This window comes from Sylvia atricapilla, chromosome 19, assembly GCF_009819655.1.
Source record: "Sylvia atricapilla isolate bSylAtr1 chromosome 19, bSylAtr1.pri, whole genome shotgun sequence".
Classification (NCBI taxonomy): Eukaryota; Metazoa; Chordata; class Aves; order Passeriformes; family Sylviidae; genus Sylvia; species Sylvia atricapilla.
Genome location: NC_089158.1, coordinates 5,918,346 through 5,936,148, shown reverse-complemented (window position 1 = coordinate 5,936,148; position 17,803 = coordinate 5,918,346). Strand labels below are relative to the sequence as shown.

At 46.4% G+C, this 17,803-nt stretch overlaps 1 protein-coding gene across 1 annotated transcript; it reads right to left on the bottom strand.

Annotated features, from left to right (window-relative positions):
• Positions 1–70: 70 nt before the first annotated feature.
• On the bottom strand, positions 71–16,764 carry DOLPP1 (dolichyldiphosphatase 1). The gene is made up of 8 exons (XM_066332757.1): positions 16,604–16,764; positions 8,392–8,492; positions 6,709–6,793; positions 6,350–6,449; positions 5,437–5,535; positions 4,033–4,161; positions 3,436–3,525; positions 71–2,964 (listed from the first exon to the last, which is right to left on the bottom strand). Exons 1-8 carry the CDS (start codon positions 16,677–16,679, stop codon positions 2,928–2,930), a joined length of 717 nt encoding a protein of 238 aa, XP_066188854.1. The 5' UTR covers positions 16,680–16,764; the 3' UTR covers positions 71–2,927.
• Positions 16,765–17,803: the final 1,039 nt, after the last annotated feature.

Sequence of the window (17,803 nt, the reverse complement as noted above, 5' to 3'; positions counted from 1 at the left end):
CAGAAGTTACGTAACTGTCCTTGATGGGACAATGTTTGTGTGGGGACAGCAAGAACAGTGAACCACAGCATTCTGTCACCTTCCTTTTATTGTCATATCTCCATCCAGCCCCCTTGAGTACAGGGGAGGAAGACGAAGCATCTGCTTGCAAAGCCACATATTCCAAAGAAAATATTCCATTTCAGAAAACTAGCGGCAGGAGACTTCATACAAGTGTAGGATAATAAGGCAGAGCTCAAATCTTTTCCCTGCACAGCACCATTTAGTTCAGAAAATCCATGGAATCACTAAGGAATTTCTACTCTATATCAAGTATTGCAAAGATTTCTGAAAAGGTACAGCAAAAGTAGGCAGAAGATGCAGATTACAAACAACTCACAGAGAACAGAGGAGAGTTTATTACAGTGTCTTACAAGAGCTCTTCTTCCTCTCCCTCACTCCTAAGAATTACTGTAGGAAGCTTGGGTTTGAAGGCAACGTGAAGTGGAACAGCTTTTTACACTGCACTGCTCCCCATGAGGAGATGAACCCTCTTCCCTATGCTCAGTAGGTGTTTCCATATTTATTTTTTCCAGCAGTCTGTCATAACAGCTCAAGAAGTTGGGGAAGTGCTAAGCCACTCCTGAAACAATCCACTCCTTCAGCACCTTGGGGAAGAGGGGTGTGATCTCTGTTCTGGCTTCATAAGTTCACTTGCAAGAGATACAAAGAGAAAACGAATGGTTTTGCAAGACATAAGTACCAGTTTTCAAACTGAAACATAAGGTACCACCATGTCACAGGACCTGTCTGATATCCTGTCTCATCCCAACAGAGCTGGTCTAAGGCAGATCAAATGTCCTTGTGAAAGCTGCAAGATGCCTCTTTATTATGATGCACCTTCAAAGCAGATCCAGTGCTCGGGTCCTTCAGATGCTACAGGATTGCTTATGTTGTGCAAGTACTAAACAGTTCTTTAAAAATATTTATATATACTTGCTGTACCAACTGAAAACAGTTAATTTACTACCCATAGCTATTTAAACACAGAAATTTAAACAGCCTTCGTTCCTGATCTCCTGGATCAGGATCACTTTCTACAGTTAACACTCTGGTTGTCCAACAGCAGCTCCCACTCCACACAAACACACAAACTCCTATAGCAACAGGCACAGATGAAAACTTAAAAAAAAAATAAAATAACCAGGATGAACAGGAAAAAAAAATCTCACTTCAAGCAGCTTTATAATGCAGGAGTCTGATTAAAGTGGAGAGAGTAAAACAGGCAGCAAGACTGAGATGTGACAGTCATTTTACCTCTGCTCATGACTGCATCGAAGGCACACCGATGACCTTTGAGCCAGTTCAGAAGCTGTCCTTTATCTGTGAAAGTTCAAGTCAATTGTGCTTTGAATAAATACTTCTCTGTAAGTTACACTTGAACTGCTGCATTATATACTAGAAATACAGAAAGTGTCCATGCACAGCCCTGAAGCACTTTGAGTATAGCCCTTGCCAGGTCAACTCATGGGTCACAGAGGTCATAGGCATCACCAGCACACATAGATGGCAGGCACACTCCCACAGAGACACAGCATCCAGAGCGCCACTGGCCGCACGGAGAGTCAGAATGGAAGAAGGATGGAAAGCAAAACTTGCTTGTAGGAGTTCAGCATTCAAGGTTACAGCTGCAGAACCCCCACCAAGCTACTGTGGTAACTGGCAGGAGCCGCTGCTGGGACAAGTTCCCTGCTTGGGAGTTCATGGATGGAGTCTAACAGGACTCTTCAAGGAATAATTCAGAGAGCAGCTGAGCTAGTTATTAGTCATTTGCCTTGTTCATTTTGTGGTTGTCACTGTGTTCAGTCTTAAAAACCCCTCCTTTAAGCTTAAACAGAAAAAAAAAATCCAGTGCTTAAGACAGAGACCAGCAACTGAATTTTGTAAGGCTTTGGGCTGACTCTTACTGGAGCACAGCACTGCTTATAACCAGCAGGCTTCCCAGTGCCCTCGGCACACTCAGTACAACAAAAGCTGTACAGATCACAGCAACCCTGAGATAATAAAAGTATAAAGGAAGAAATGGAATAAATGTGAGATATGTATGATTATCTTGCCACCTAGAAGAGATTCTGAAAAGGACACTCTTGCTAATTACACAACAGGAGCAGCAGTGGAAAAAAAAATAAAGAGTCAGTATATTTGTGGTTTTCCTTTGTTTTACACACACACTCCCCTTAATTGGTATCCGTGCAGGCTTCCCTGCAGAACTGTCACTAGTGTTAAAAAAATCAGATCTTTATAGTCTGTCTTTTTTTTCTGTACAAAGTACAGTTGGAATTGATTTTGATCTCCCAAACTGACTGCAGAAAGGAAAGTCTTCCTCTCCCTTCTGTCACCCTTCCTAGGTCCCATCCCTCCTAAGAAGCATGTAAGAATTAAAAACCCTAATTAAACATGACCAACTTGAGATTAGTTTTGTCATCTTCTTCCAAAAAAAAAAACCACCCAAACAATAAAAAAAGGAAGAAAAAAAATAAAAACACACAATCAACGCCTCACCCACCCCATAAACAATAGTTTCATTTAAAAAAATAAATAAATAGTGTGTATATTTCATGCTGAAAAAAAAAGTCACAGAAAAGATTCATTTTTGGTTTTCCCTCCCCCGAACACGACACCAGGCATTTTCTCCCCCCTCCCCTGACGTAGACACGATGGTGCATCCAACCATGTGCATCTGTGTTCAAAATGAGTTTCTACTCCTGCACGGTCCCACATGCATCAGGGAGCATCCAGCTTAGCTGCTAAAGCAGAGCAAAGGCTTTCAGGTTTTGGGTGTGGTCCCTGCCTGTTCCTTTGGTCCGTCTGTTAAAAGGCTCCTTGCTGCTCCCAGGTCTCTGCTCTTGCTGTCTCCGTTAAAACGCGCCCTGGTCCCACGTTCCCGGTCACTGGAGCTTCGTACCCAGCTTGCGCTGTCTGTTCCTGCAAGGAAACACAGCCACAGGTGACACAGGGCACCCCAATCCCACCCCAGGGGGCTGCAACAAACCACAGGGAAATACAGGAGGATTTTGCTTAGCTCTGTGCAAAACTAAAGTGCCCCCGCCACACCCGCCAGGCAGATCAGCCCTTCCCACTCTCCACACTGCCAGAACATCCACCCCATCTTCAGTGTACACGAGCTCACGTGTGCATGCAAGATTATGAGCAACTGCTTGCAAAAACCATGAGCCATGGAGCTGAAATGCTACTTAAATGAGATTAAATTCTTGAATCACACCCTCTCCACACTCACCTTTCAGATGCAGTCATTAACCTACAACTTGGTATTTCCTTACTTCAAGCTATTCTACCCACAACAGCCAAAAATTATCAGCTACATATCAGAAAATTTATTAATAACTGCATCTGAAAGGTCAGAGCAGCAAGAGCTCCTCCACTCCCAACACTTACCTTGCTTCTGCTCTTGTGACTGTGTATTCAAACCACAGGATGTTAGGAATGAGGCTGGTATCTCGAATTAAAAAGAATTCTGAAATTGGCCTGAAAAAGAACAATGTGGACAAAAAGAAGGAACAATTAGACTTTCTCCACTGCAATTCTGATTTTTTAAAAAAAGCACAAAACCTGCTCTAGTTAACAGTACTATTCTATCACTTCCAGCTGTATAAAGGATTCGTTACATTTAATCAAAAACTTTGCTTTCTTTCCTTATACAATTATTTCCAGACTATGTTTACATGTAAATAGCTCTGCAACTTGACTAGATCATTTGACATTAAGAAAGGTCTCCTGCTCATCCTGCAAAAGCTTCTCCAGCACACTGCCACACCTCCGCTTTAGTAGAGCTTTAAAAAATGTAGCAGTTGATTGAATTCCCTCTTCCCCACCCTTATCAAGGACACATGAGCCTTTCTATATATGCATGCACAAGAAAACATGGAGGAACAAAGTAGGTTACACAACAGCCAGTATGCAAAACTGGGACAGAGCCCAGGAATTCTCATTTCTAACATCCGTAACAAACCTCCACAGAATAAAGAGACTTACCACGCAGCTATTCTCGGGAAGAGGGGTGTTAGGATCTCCTGTGTGAAGGCAAACCAGGCTATGGCCATGATGCTTCCTGCCACACCTCCATATAGGACTTGGCTCCAGGTGTGGTAAAGCAAATAAACCCTGCAGTGGAAGACAAGAGTCACCAGACAGGCTTTAAAACAAAAGGAGCCAAGACTCAGGAGCTGAGATGTAATTGGACCCACAGATGTGGGTGCAAGTTACCCTCCAGATGTTAAAAGTGGGTGTCTTTTTTTTCAGTAAAAAGCTGCCATAAGTAGTGGCGGGAAAAACTGGGGAAATTTTTTTGCTGCTGTTTCCCTGCAGTTTCAGCTTGGAGCACTTCTAAGTTTGAGCTTAACTCAATAACCCTCCACATTCTTCTTCATTCATCTTTGGATCAGCTGAAGAACTAATAGTGTTAGCTCCCAAAAGAGACTTTTTCCAAAGGTGAAGAAGGTACCTCCAGGCCACCAAAGCTGGGCTTAAAGGCTTTTAAGAACACGGACACCTTTTTTTTTGTGATTTTGCTGCTCTCCAATGTGACAGGCTCAGAGGCTGCATGACCAACGTGTTCACTGTGACTGCAGCCACTCAGAGCTGCACTCTTGGCCTGTTATGTGTGCACAAGCTACATTCAAAATTCTTTTCACCCACATATCATTATGATCATCTTATCTGACCTTCTGTCTAACATACGCCACTTGACTTCCTCTAATTTTGTTTTAATTAGACCATATACCTTTGACAAATCCATCCTGCCAAGATTTTAAAATAGTTAGTAATAAGTAATCAGCTGAAGTGTACAGTCAGCTGTGCCAACAAGTAATTACTTTCCTGTGGAAAATGTGACCCTATTTCTAGCTTGAATTTGTCTGTTTTTCCAGTCACTGGAACTCACTTTACATTTAATCTACTAAAGGAAAAAAAAAATCACAATCACAATTCCATTTTCTTTATCCATCTTAATATAACTAAATCTTGCAAGCCAGCAGCTAAAAATGTTTTGATTAACTAATGCTCAAGCAAAACAGTGGGATTGATCAACTGTAGCAATCCACATGCTGCAGATACTGGTGTGCCAAAGCATGGGGCAATGCTTCCACACTTAGTGCTGGGAAGAGGGCGAGGCAGCAAGGCTGGATGGAGCATGGCACTAGAGCCCATGGGGAACTGGCACAAGCTCAGCTGATCTGGGGTTTTGTAAATGCTTCTGTGAAGCACCACACACATATCACCTTTGTTTATTTAGTCTCGTGGCAACACTTCTACAAAGCTCTGACTCGTGCAGCGCAGTGGAGAATTAGGTGGGAAAGGCAGACTAAGGAATGCCAGGGCTGCTGGCTGGGACAGGCCACAAGGCTGCATGAGAGCAGAAGACAAACAGTTGCTCCATACCTACTATATGAGACTAGCAAAGCCACTGTGACGAGGCAGATGGACAGCACATGTCGCCATAGTAAATCCAGAAACCTCGCATTGTTTGTTTGGTGCATTCTGAAAGAGATGGAGAGCCATTAGCACAGGGCAGGGAGCTGAGCAGTCCTGACCTCCCTCCCTCTGAAACCCTAGGAAAGCTTGACTCCACTGGGGTCATGGGCAGCTCAATCCCATCCCAGCAGTAATCTGTCCCACTGGCAGCAGTTAAAGAGCAGCCAAGAAGCCACACGTGTTTTCTCTCCAACTGTGAGCAGGGATTGCTGTGATGGAAGGCAGGATGCTCACACTGATGTGAGAGGCACGTGTTGAGCATATTCAACAGGGAGCCAAGACAGAGTCCCTCCATCACCCACACAGGCAGGAGGAACTGTGAGTTTTGTCTTCCTCCACACAGAGAGAGCCACAGACCCACAGCAAGAATTTTGTTAAAGCAGAGGTAAACCCAGTACTTGGTAAGGGAAGTCAACTAAAAAGTCATGCAAGTGGACAGCTTGTATTATCCAAAAGATTGAAGACAACCCCACTGAAACTGAGACAAAATGAGAAAGCAGCTCTTCATTTCTTGTCCCTATCCCCCACCTCTTCTCTCACTCTGGGGCACCATCACAGCTTAGAAAAAGAAAACTGGGTGACTTTTAACCAGACAGGTAAAAGGAAGCCCACTCACATCCCCCAGTTTTCAGCCACGGTAACTCCAGCCCTACATTCAGATGGAGACAGACACACTCCAATCCCATGCAAGCCACAATAAATTGTGCAGGTTCTCAAATTTAATTCCATTTATCCCACTGAAGTGGCACCCAGCAAGGGAGCTACCCCATTTCAGGTGTTTCAACATATTAACAGCCAAAACCTGACCTGGAATTTTTACCTTAAATAAAGGAACAGAAAGGAATAGACAGAGAAAAACCACATGAATTGGGAGTGGCTGGATGGCATCCCATATTTTGTGGTCACTGTTGAATGGGCTTCTGGGAAGAGAAGAAAAAAAGAGTATGGTCAAGGTATGGTCAACAGCTGGAACACTCCAGATATGAAGCCAGACCACGCTGCTGGAGCATGCACAAAGTTCACAGGACATGTCCCTGCTCAGGCTGCTCTGTCAGCCTTTTGACACCCAAACACCCACAGCCAACGTGAGGCAAAGGGGGAAAACCCTCTAAGCTCCCCCAATCAGCATTCCACCCCAAACTCCCCTGACACCACCACACTCAGGGTCCATTACCCTACCTTCACATGGCCGAGGTTCCCGGATTACATTTTTTATTAACCAGTTCACTCCCTCGTTGAACACCAGCCCTCCCAAGAAAGAGATCTGTGAAGGCAAGACAGCTGTGTCATCCCCTCTAAGAGACCCTTCTACTTACCAGCCTTTCTCTGTTGACAAAACCCCCAAACATTATGTTTCTAATTTTCTTTTTTGACTACTAGGGTTAAAACCCATGGCTTTCAAATCCTATACCTGAGGAATAAAAGCATTTATTTTCAGCTCACTTTCTATTTGGCTACACATTGTGTCCATGCAGCTTTTCACCAGCAGATACACAGAAAGACAAAAATTACACAGGAGGGCACTTCTGCCAGCACCTTGCACCAGCAAGTGCAGAAAGTGATCTTTTTAATAGGGCAGGTTCTTGGGAACTGGCTTTTCCTGATGACCAACAGGGGGAGTGCAGACACTGTTGTTTGGGTAAATAGTTTAACACAAAGGTGACTTTTTACGCTTTCTGGCTTTTCCCTCTGTGAATATTTTCATCTTGAAGCTGCTGTCTTCTGTCTAAGATGAATTCACATTCTGAGCTAAGCCAGACCTGGTAGCATTTATTTTTACACTTCAGCTTCACAGTTCATACACCTCCCCTAAATTAGCCCTGCTGCTATGATCAAATTCCCAGCTGGTGATGACACTCTGCCTCCTTAGCACTCATTCCCATTCCACATGATGAAGCAATTTTTCACTCCACATCCTGAGCCACGGATCAGGCTGCTGCAAGTCAGCCAGTGTCTCTTTCCAGCCCAGTGGTGACTTCCCACACCAAGAACTGAGAATCAACCTCAACACTTGTCTCATTACCAACACCAAACAAATCCCTGTATTGAGAATCTCAAAAAATCTGTGCAATAGTTACTCTGGTTTCTTCTGTCTTTTGGGCCAACACAAAACCTCTGAGTTGCCAAAACTGAACAGCTGCCTTCCCTAGTTAAAAGTCCTACTCCCAGGTCCCTTGGGCCACTGGTTCCCATGACACTGTGGCCCTACATTCAAAATGTGCTGTCAAAATCCTTCCAGTGGCCCCTGTTTTATCTGTTTACTGAGGACAAATGTTACAAGAGGATTATACATCCTAGAGGGAGTTTATCCATGACACTGATTCCCAACTACCTGGCAGAGCAGATAGAAAGCATTGTAAGAATTTGGACTGAAACCAGTATCTTCTGCCCCTGATATTCAACTCACATTTGAAAAGCAGCCCTTAAAGACAGATCCACTCCCTTGGAAAGCTTTAGGTTTTATTTTTATCCCCTTTTTTGCCTCAGTAGTTCAAAGAAAGTGCATCCCCCTGAGTTACACACACCATTTCCTACATATGCTGCCCAGTGCTATGATCCTACTGGATCTTGGGAGTGTTCCCACTCTGCAACAGCATTTTGTACTTCCTCAGACATTTCCCTCGATGGCTCTGGACAGATAATGTCCAAAACACACCAGAGTAACAGAGAAGTCAGAAAAGGCTGAGCAGCCTTTTAACCTGGTACGGTGCTAAGTGTCTCCTGCTGTTCCCTGACAGGAAGATGGCTTTCCTCAGCTTGCTCCTTATAGAGAGAAAAAGAAGTGTGAATACAGGAACCGCAGGTGAGAAACGAAAAGACTTTTGTCATGAGGAGAGGCTGGGAAGGGAGAGAAGGACTCACCGTGTGAAGCTCTCTCTTGAATATGATGAGTGTTACAAACCCAACAATTATGAATATTGGACCAAGACTCAAATAAGCTAAAAGCTGGCCAGAGAAATCACCTGGGGAAACAAACAAGAGAAAAAATAAAATCAGTGTGAACTTCACAGGTATTTGCCTGCCACCACAACATGGGTCAGTCAGAGCCTTGCACCACAGAGCAAACTCAGCAGTGCAGTAAGTCCCTGTGTTCCAGAATGACAGAGGAGCTGAAGCAGGGAGACAGCAATGCTTCCATGCAGGTTCAAAATCAGGGATGAAAGGAGCCTGGAATAATTCAGCAGAGATTACTGCCACCCAATTTTTGCAACAATAATCATGGGTGTGGGCCTAGAGCCACTTTAATCCAACATGAGAGCAGGCTGCTGCAAGAGGCAGCATCTTTCCTTTCCCCTCATTCCTATTTCTTCTCTGTGCCAACAAACAGTCCCCAAGCAAATCCTTTCCCACTCCCTCACTAAAATGGGTTAGTTTTCAGCTGGATCAGCTTCCTAATCTGTCTCACCATGTGTCTGCACGAACACTAGCATTAGCAAAATGGGAAGGAAATAAATAGCTAAACATAGCAGGAGATGTCAGGGAAATAAAGGAGACTCTGCCTTTTTAACCAGTAGCCCACTTGTACCACACAGAAGGGGATTTGGGCCTCCAACTCAAATAATTAACAGTCTAGTTAACCCTCAGGGAGAATCAGAGACCTCACAGAGGTCATAAGGTCCCTCAAAACCTTTATTCTGAACTACAACAGACACAGAAGTGGGCAGCAACAGCAAGGAGCAGCTGTGCATTTCGATCTGTTTCTCTTGCCTCTCTTCCCCAAAAAGGGACGCATACAGAAGTATTTGGAGAAAAGATGTCAGCACAAATGCTGAGGAAACAAAAAATTATCAGAGCAATTTTGCTCCAAGATCAGCAATTCATATTAGAAGAGTGAGAACTGTCTGCCAGAGAATCTTTAAACACAGAAGTCCCCACAAACTCACTGTATGAACCCAGAGAGCAATAGAAGAAGAAATGGGTACTTTGTGTATTGGTTCTCACAGACCAGATCCTCTCCAGTCCATCACTGAACACAAAAGGATCAGCTCCCATATAAATTTGTCCTTCCCTCCTCTCAAAAGCAAACAGGATGCCTCTGCCAGGCTGAGCATTGGACTCACTCCTAGATCAATTCCACTGCAAGACACCGAGTCTCCCCAGCCCACACACCCACATTTCCAAGCAGCACTTGGCAAAAAGGACCTTAACCCCAGCCTCTGAGTGCTGGAACTCATAAAAAGGGAAGTTATTGCCCCTTTACAACAAAGTTCATAGTGCTGATGTTATTGCCACACAGTTGTGGTTACATCAGGTACAGTGCATGGAAGGCTCTGGAATTCCAAACTCTGGATTAAATTTGGGAACAAGCAGGAAGGATTATTAGCAGGAGTTAGGTAAAAGGAGGAAGATTTGGAAGACAAGTACCCTGAGTTTCCACTGAAGTGAGGTTCTACTTTGGTTTTAACCTGAAAAGCATTAGAAGATGCTGAATTTGAAACTTTTCTTGCTCCATATGGCAGGTTTGACTTGCATCAGGTGCATTCTAAATGCTCCCAAAGCAATGGATTATGGTAACACAAAGGGAATGTAAGTGGCAGTACCAGTTACCTGGCAATAGAGAATCAAGCCCCTTATGGTTTTACATAAATCACAAACTCTCAACAAAATGAGTTCTGTTATCAGTGATGAGGGAATTCATGAGAGAATCCACCTTGTCAAGAGACAATTAAACCACCCTGAAAGCCTTAGGAATACTTTCCAAAAGTCTCAATTCCAGCATTACCAAATAAAGAGAGCTCATAATCAAGAGATCATCACATTTCAGATCATTCACTCTGTTAATCCACAGTACGTAAGGGCTTAGCACTTCCACACTAAAAGCCATAATTTTGTCAAGTAGAAACCAAACCAGATTATTTATCTTCTCAGAGGGTTCTATTTCTTGTGCAGATGGTGGGAAGGTACTTAAGCAAGCAGTCTTTTAATTTAAATAGGATCAGCAGTAGCGAACTCCAAATCCTCTGTTATGTTACATGATAACATTCCAAATAAATCAAATCACTCAAGACTTCACAGGGACAAAAACCACACCTGAGAGAGGAGCCATCACTCCCAGGTGTGCCTACAGGAACCAAGTCCTATTCTCAATCTTAACACCAAAGCTCCTCAAATATTTCAGCAGTCCAGTTAAAACAGAGCACGTGTCACTAATAATACTTCATGCCCCCGTGGCTAATGGCAATTAAACACAGCCACATTCCAAAGCCACTTTCTCTGTGGAGGAGGCAAACAAACAGCTGGGCACTGAAGGCAGCACTGGAGCTACCCCGGGAACACACTAATGCCATCACAAACCCTGCTGCATCAGCAGCTCAAGGCAGAGCTCCAGTGACCAAACCAGCTCTGAAAGGACTGGAAATCCCCAGGAGGAGGCAAAGTGAGCTCTGAGAGAAAGGCCAGCGCTGCTCAGCACGCAGTGCTCCAGGGGCCTTGGAGCGTGATTACTTCTGTCACTCCTGTCTCCTCTCACGCTCCAGCGCACTCCGAGACTTATTCCCAGGGAAAGGAGACGTGCAGGAGAGCCACAGTGTAAAGTCCAGTCAGATCTAGCAAGCAGCACCCCTGCCTTTTTCAAATAAAAATTAATTTTCCTTTAATTTGCTAAACTTGGGAATTTTAAAGCAGTTCCTCCAATCAGCAGCAACAGAGACAAGATCCCTGCAAAAATGCAAAAGGAGAATCTACTTAATATACATTGGGTTCCATTGAGTTTTAAATTCTGCTTTTTTAAAGTCCAGCTTTTCCTGGACATTATTTGGAGCTCAGAAAGCAAAAATAAAGGATTCAACAACCTCATTTTTGGGCAGCCAAGAGATAAGTACGTGCAGCACTATACATAGCTCAGACACACGCTATTTTTTCAGCCTTCATTCAGCATCTACTTCTGCTCCAATTCAACATTTTACCCAGCATCCTATCGGTGGAAATAGCTGAGCTTCACCACATCTATTTAACCTGTATAGGATGTAAAAATATGAATCAACAGCCCCCAACCACATCCTACCACAAGACTGAGCTTTGCCACCACCACTTCCTATTGAAGGATTTATTTGTGGCACTGCCACTGGTGCTGTGTTCTTGGCTCAGAGCACATGTGCAAGTTGCACAGACAACATGCAGTGTATGTGTGTCGTGGGCATTTACATCACTAAACATTCATAATATAAGAGAGTCGTTTCCTCTGCTTGTGCACATCCCCATAAGAGGAGCTGTGGGACAGCAAAATTACCTGCAGGAGGCTTTACATGATGGCATAAAGGCAGGAATCAGACATAAGTTCTGCAGGGAGATTAAACATAAACCCTGCTTTAAAGCAGCCAAACAAGAGTAGGATCTGTTTCTTCCAAGACATACTGCTTAGCTGTGGAATGAGCCCTGACTTGTGAGCTCGGGTTATCAGAACAAACATTCCTATAGGAGCTGCATGTGCTGATACCAAACAGCAACGAGAACTGCTGAGCCAAAGCACAGACACAGCACCAGCACCTTTGGACCTCTTCACCCACTGACTGATTCTGCACATCTGTCCCTCCAACTCTGCTCAGCTGTAGGAAACATCCTGGAGAAACTGGGAAAATGGGAACATTCTGTCACCCTGCAGAAAAAAAGGTCTGGCACACCAGGTTTCTCTCCTTGAAGAATTTGTCCAGTATGAGGAGGTCCAGAAAGTCCCAGTGCTCTAAGAATCCCAGCTGCACTGAAGAGAGGAAGTTTTCTTTCTTTTCTCCCAATAATAATAAAAAAAAACCCCAAACAAACCAGGAACTCAATGTTTCTCCAGTGAAACTCACCCTACAGGCAGGAAGTCCCTGAAGATGAGTTTTAAGTCTGCAGCACAAAGTCACCCCATGCAAAGCAATGCATACGGGAAAAAACAACCCTAATTATACCCATGACATGACAGGATTTAGTTCAGTTGTTATCAAACAAAAAACCCTCAGACTCAATGTGTGCCAATACCTTCAGAATAGCGTCCAGTGCTCTGCAGCAGTCAAAAAAGCAAGAAGAACATTTTTAAGAGCACAACAGAAGTTACTGTTACAGCACTACAAAAATTTATTATGCAATTCTGGTGTCACCAGCTAAAAAGGGAGAGTACACAGAGAAAAGGCAAATAGAATGGGGACAAAGATAAGTATGCGACAGCAGCCATTCAGAAAACATCAAATAAATCAGATTTTCAGCTGGAAAAGGAAAACAGATGATACAACAGTTCTATAAAATCATGAATTATATGGAGAAATTGACAGCAAACAATTGCACATGAGAGAGTGTTTGATGAAATTACTGAGCACTGGACTTAAAAACAGAAAAGAAACAACAACCACATTAAGCTACAAAGCTCAGTGCCAAAGATACTGCGAGATCCAAAGCGGAAATGGATTCAAAGAACAATTAGAGATACAACTTTTATACATCCATCAAAGGAGACTTAACAGTCCTGCTGCAATCACCAGCTCATTACTGGAAGGACATAGGGAAGAAGGATTATTCCTGCCCACCTGCCAGCAACCTGACATGATGCCAGATCATTCCTGGTCTCACCAAAGCAGAGCTGGTAATATGAAATGCTCCAGGATCAAAAAATTCTGAAAGCAGCATCAGGATGATATTTTTACAGGCTGTCCTCTGCAGCAGCATGCTTTAGCACACCCATGGCAGCACTGCCATGGCTGATTTTTTTCACCCTATGTTTAATCCTAACATTCCCTATGGATAGTATTTCAGTCAGGTCTCCAAGATTCCATTCTCAGACCAGTCTGCAGTTGATTACCACAGCATTCATCTGCTGTTTATCATTTGTTCTGCTCAAAGTGGACATCACAGAAAGCCCTGGAGAGCTGTGCAGCCACACAAGCAACCAAGGGTGGATTTGATGTATCGCTATGGATAAGGAAACATTAGATCAGAACAGGGAGCACCTTTCTAGAGACACCTCTCTCCTCAATAATTAGAAGCTGAAGTCCAAATCCAGGCTTCATCTGTCAGGCAGAAATCAGCAGTGACAGCTTTTTACCCAGTCCTAGGGAGCAAGATTGTCACCCATGGCAGATGAAAGCTGTGGTTCTGCACTGGAAATCTTTAAAGATGTGAGATTTTTCAGAGGCAGTTGCCACAGCGGCTCAGCAGCCTCCGGATCAGCCAAGAGCCAAAGCTGTTTGCCACAGAGTAGTGCATGACATGCCAAGACAGCTTAATAATTGATGTTGGTAAAAGCAGGATCTGTTTCTCATTCCAACCCCTCTCAGCAGCACAAGGCTACATTAACTCCACTGTGCTGAGCACGCTGCCAACATCACTCCTTTATAAATATACATTATCTAGATGCAATGTGGACCTGGACTTTAGATGTGCCCAGGCTGAACATAAACAGCTTTCTGAATAAAGTTAAGAGCACTTTCCCCAGCTTCAGGTAAAAGCATCAGACCTAGCGTTTACTGCAAGTCATTACTTTAGACCAAAGTGTTGTCTACCTTGACTCAGTAAAGCCTGTGACACTGCTTTCCACAGCATTCTCCTGGAGAACACCCACGGCTTGGATGGATGCCCTTGTTTTCCAGGTAAAAAACCTGTCCAGGCCCAGACTGGTGGGGAATGGAGCTAAACCCAGCTGGGGCTGGGCTCAGTTCTGAGGCAGGTTCTGTTTCATACCTTTATCAATGATCTGGACAAGGAGATTGAGTGCACTCCCAGACAGTTCACCAATGACACCAAGTGTCCCTGTGCTGGACGCTGCTAAGGCCCCACCTCAAATCCTGGGGTCAGTTTTGTGCCCCTCATAACAAGAAAGACATTGAGGGGCTGAAGCATGTCCAGAGAAGGGAAAAGAGCTGGGGAAGGCTCTGGGGCACCAGGAGCAGCTGAGGGAGCTCAGCCTGTAGAAAAAAAAGAAGAGGCTCCTTGGGGACCTTCTGGCTCTGCACAACTCCCTGACAGGAGGGAACAACCTGGGGACAGGTGTCAGGCTCTGCTCCCAGGGAACAGGCACAGGAGAAGAGGGAACAGCCAGAAGTTGCACTAGGAGAGGTCTAACTTGGATATTAGGAAAAGTTTCTTCACAGAAAGTGTTGTCCAGCCCTGGCATAGCTGCCCAGGGCAGTGGTGGACTCCCAATGCCTGGAGGGATTTCAGAGCTGTGTAAATGTGGCACTTGAGGACATGCTTTGGTGACCTTGACAGTGCTGGGGAAACAGCTACACTCAGTGATCTCAAGGGCTTCTCCAACTTAAATTAACAAACTTTTATACCTCCAGCTGTTTTATTGTTTTAGTCCTTTGTCCCCACTTTACAGGCTTTCATAAATACATGTTTTATCCAAGATAAACACAGTGCCCACCCCCTCCATACACAACCTTAAGCTAGGTGGTGATTTACCACTCCACACAATCATCTCCTCCCTTTGCCTGTTCAAGAGCTTTCAATGCAGAGAAAATAATCAGGTTATGTCACATTGTTCAAGATCTGACAGATAACCCTTGTGCAGCGATTTCCACCACCTTCATTTCCCAAACCAATCCAACAAATGGAGCACAGGACGCTCTGTGTATACTGTCAGGTTCAGATAAGGAGATAAGATACAAAGATGAATATATCAGTACTACTGGCAAGCTTATTTCCCATCTCTCCCATACTGACACATTAATATATTTGAGAAGGGAGATGGCAGAGGAGCTTACAGTGTGGAAGAAAATGCAAGACAGAAAAGGAAATGCCAGTATTTCACACAAAGCATCACAGAAAGCCGTAAAGGGGAGGGCCAAGAAATTATGTATCTCCAGTGCCAGATATTTTTTCAGTGTTGTCACATTTCAGGTCTCCAAGCTAAATGGGCACTTTCAACCCAGAAGATCCCTAAGCACTTTAAAAGCTTTAGGAATTGCACTACTGAGAGGAGCTTTCATCAGGAACTAAACCCCAGCTATTAAAACAGGACATACAGCAACACTTCACGGCAAGTTGGGGATCACTAAAACTGGAAATACTGAGAATAGCGTTTAGACAAGATTTGAGCAAATGGTTAATGCTATAACTCTGACACTTCGTTTTTCTTTTGTGTCTGATTATAGCAAGCATCCAAACACAGCACAGAGCACCCACAGGAACTCCAAGGAACCAGAGGTACTGATGTGACATAGTTTAGACTCATGCCAGTTGAACACAGACCCGTCTGCTCTTGCACACCGGCACATCAGGAATTCATTGCACCTGGGTCCGGCTGCTGGTGTGTAGGAACTTTGTGGATCATACTTATCCCAGCTGGAACAGCCCATCCTGCATCAGACACCTTTTGCTTCTTAACACTGCCAGGACCCAACAAGAGCTGAGCCACAAAACATCCTGTGCCTGGTGTCCTCAGGGTATTTCCCTTAGCGCTGGCTGACCAAAGTGCTCCCAGAAAAACCACCAGATCCACCTGGGACAGGGACACTCTGCCACCCCCAGTCACAGCACAGCCACCAAACTCTCCCGGGCAGCCGAGCCCACCCCGGGGACACGGCCGCCCTGCCACATCCCCACTGCCCGGGGGGTCACGAGGGCCCCCAGAGTCCGCCGGCACGGTGACACACCAAGCCAGAGCCCCGGCACACAGAGCAGGGAGGTGACACCGACACCGGCACACTGCTGGAGCCGCAGCGGGGAGCTGCACACCGTGGGGGGGACCCTCGCCTCGAAGCCGGGGGCACCACACACATGGCCAGAGAGCTGCAGAGGCAGCGAGGAGGCGGTATGGAGCGGGCAGGGTGGCAGTGGAGGGCCGGACGGCTCCGGGATCCCCGGGACGGAGCCGTCGCCCCCAAGCCCATTCCCGGTCCCCTTCCCCGGGACCCCCCCTCAGCCCGGAGTCCCCAGCGCGCATGCGCAACGCCGCTCCCGCCGCGGCTCCCGATCTGGCAGAACGCCTCGCCGCCCCCAACGCGCACGCGCGCCCTGCCGCCTCAGCGCTGATGCTCAATGGCTCACAATTTGGCAGCCGCCAGCGCGGCCCTCAGCGGTGCCGCGGGGCGGCGGGAAAGGGCCCGCCACGCCCGGAGGCGCGGTGGGGAGGCCCGGCGGCGGCGAAACGGAGCGTTACCTGCGGGATATTCGACGTGAGTGAGGGAGACCGGCCGCCACGGCGCGGGCAGCGAGCACTCCCCGACTGCGGCCATCTTACCCGGATACCGGGCCGGGCCGCTACGGCCAATCGGGACGCTCTTGAGGGGCGGTGCGGCCAATGGGCGGGGGCGCGGGCAGCGGCGGGCCAATGGCGACGCGCGGCAGGTGAGGCGCCGGGCAGCCCAGCACCGCCCAATTAAACATCCAGCCCGGGGAGCGTCTCAGCCAATCGGCTGCCGGCACCGCAGCCCGGCAGTGGGCGGGCGCAGGGAGCGACACAGCCAGTCGGAGGAAAGGCGGGCGGCAGAGAGTTTTGTCATTGGCCAGAGCTGCCCTGTGGATGGACCAATCAGCAGCTCGCCTTGGCGCCAGTTCTCGGCCAATCAGCAGCGGCGCTGGCGCGGCGGGCGCGGGGCGCTGAGGCGGGGGCTCGGCGGGAAAATGGCCGGGCTGGGCTCCCCTCGGTCCCGGCGGGACCGGCCCGAGCTCCCCTCACATCCCTGCACCCTGACACGACCCGCTCCAGGGTTCCCTCACACGTCGGCGGGGACAGCCCGGGCTTCCCTCACATCCCTCACACCTCGCTGCGGACAGCCTGCGGGGTCCACTCTGGTGCTGCCCGGTCTGCCCTCACACCCCACTGCAGTCTCCCCAGGTGCTGGTTAAAAAAAAAAAAAAATATCACTAAGTACCAAAATTTAGATGGTTTTATATGAGAGTCATTAATTTCAAACGGGTATTACTACATTCAGCTGTACATCACAGCATCTACATCATTGCCCTACCCCGGGCACATTTCTCTTTGCCCCACACAGGAGTGATTCACTTACAACGTCCACGCGCCGTTGAAAATGCGTATTTGGATTTTTTAAAGTAACACTTAGGAACCACATCTAGCTCTGTAAAGGAGGACCAGCTCCCGTGTGGACGTGCACACGTGAAAATAAAAGCCAGGAATAAAGTCATTGAATCTCAGAACAGTTTAGAAGGCACCTTAAAGCCCATCTCATTCCACCCCCTGCCATGGCCAGGAACACCTTCCACTATCCCAGCTTGCTCCAAGCCTTGTCCAGCCTGGATTTGGACACTTTCAGCAATGCAGCAGCCACAGCTTCTCTGGGCACCCTGTGCCAGGGCCTCACCACCCTCACAGGGAACAATTTTTTCCTAAGTCTTG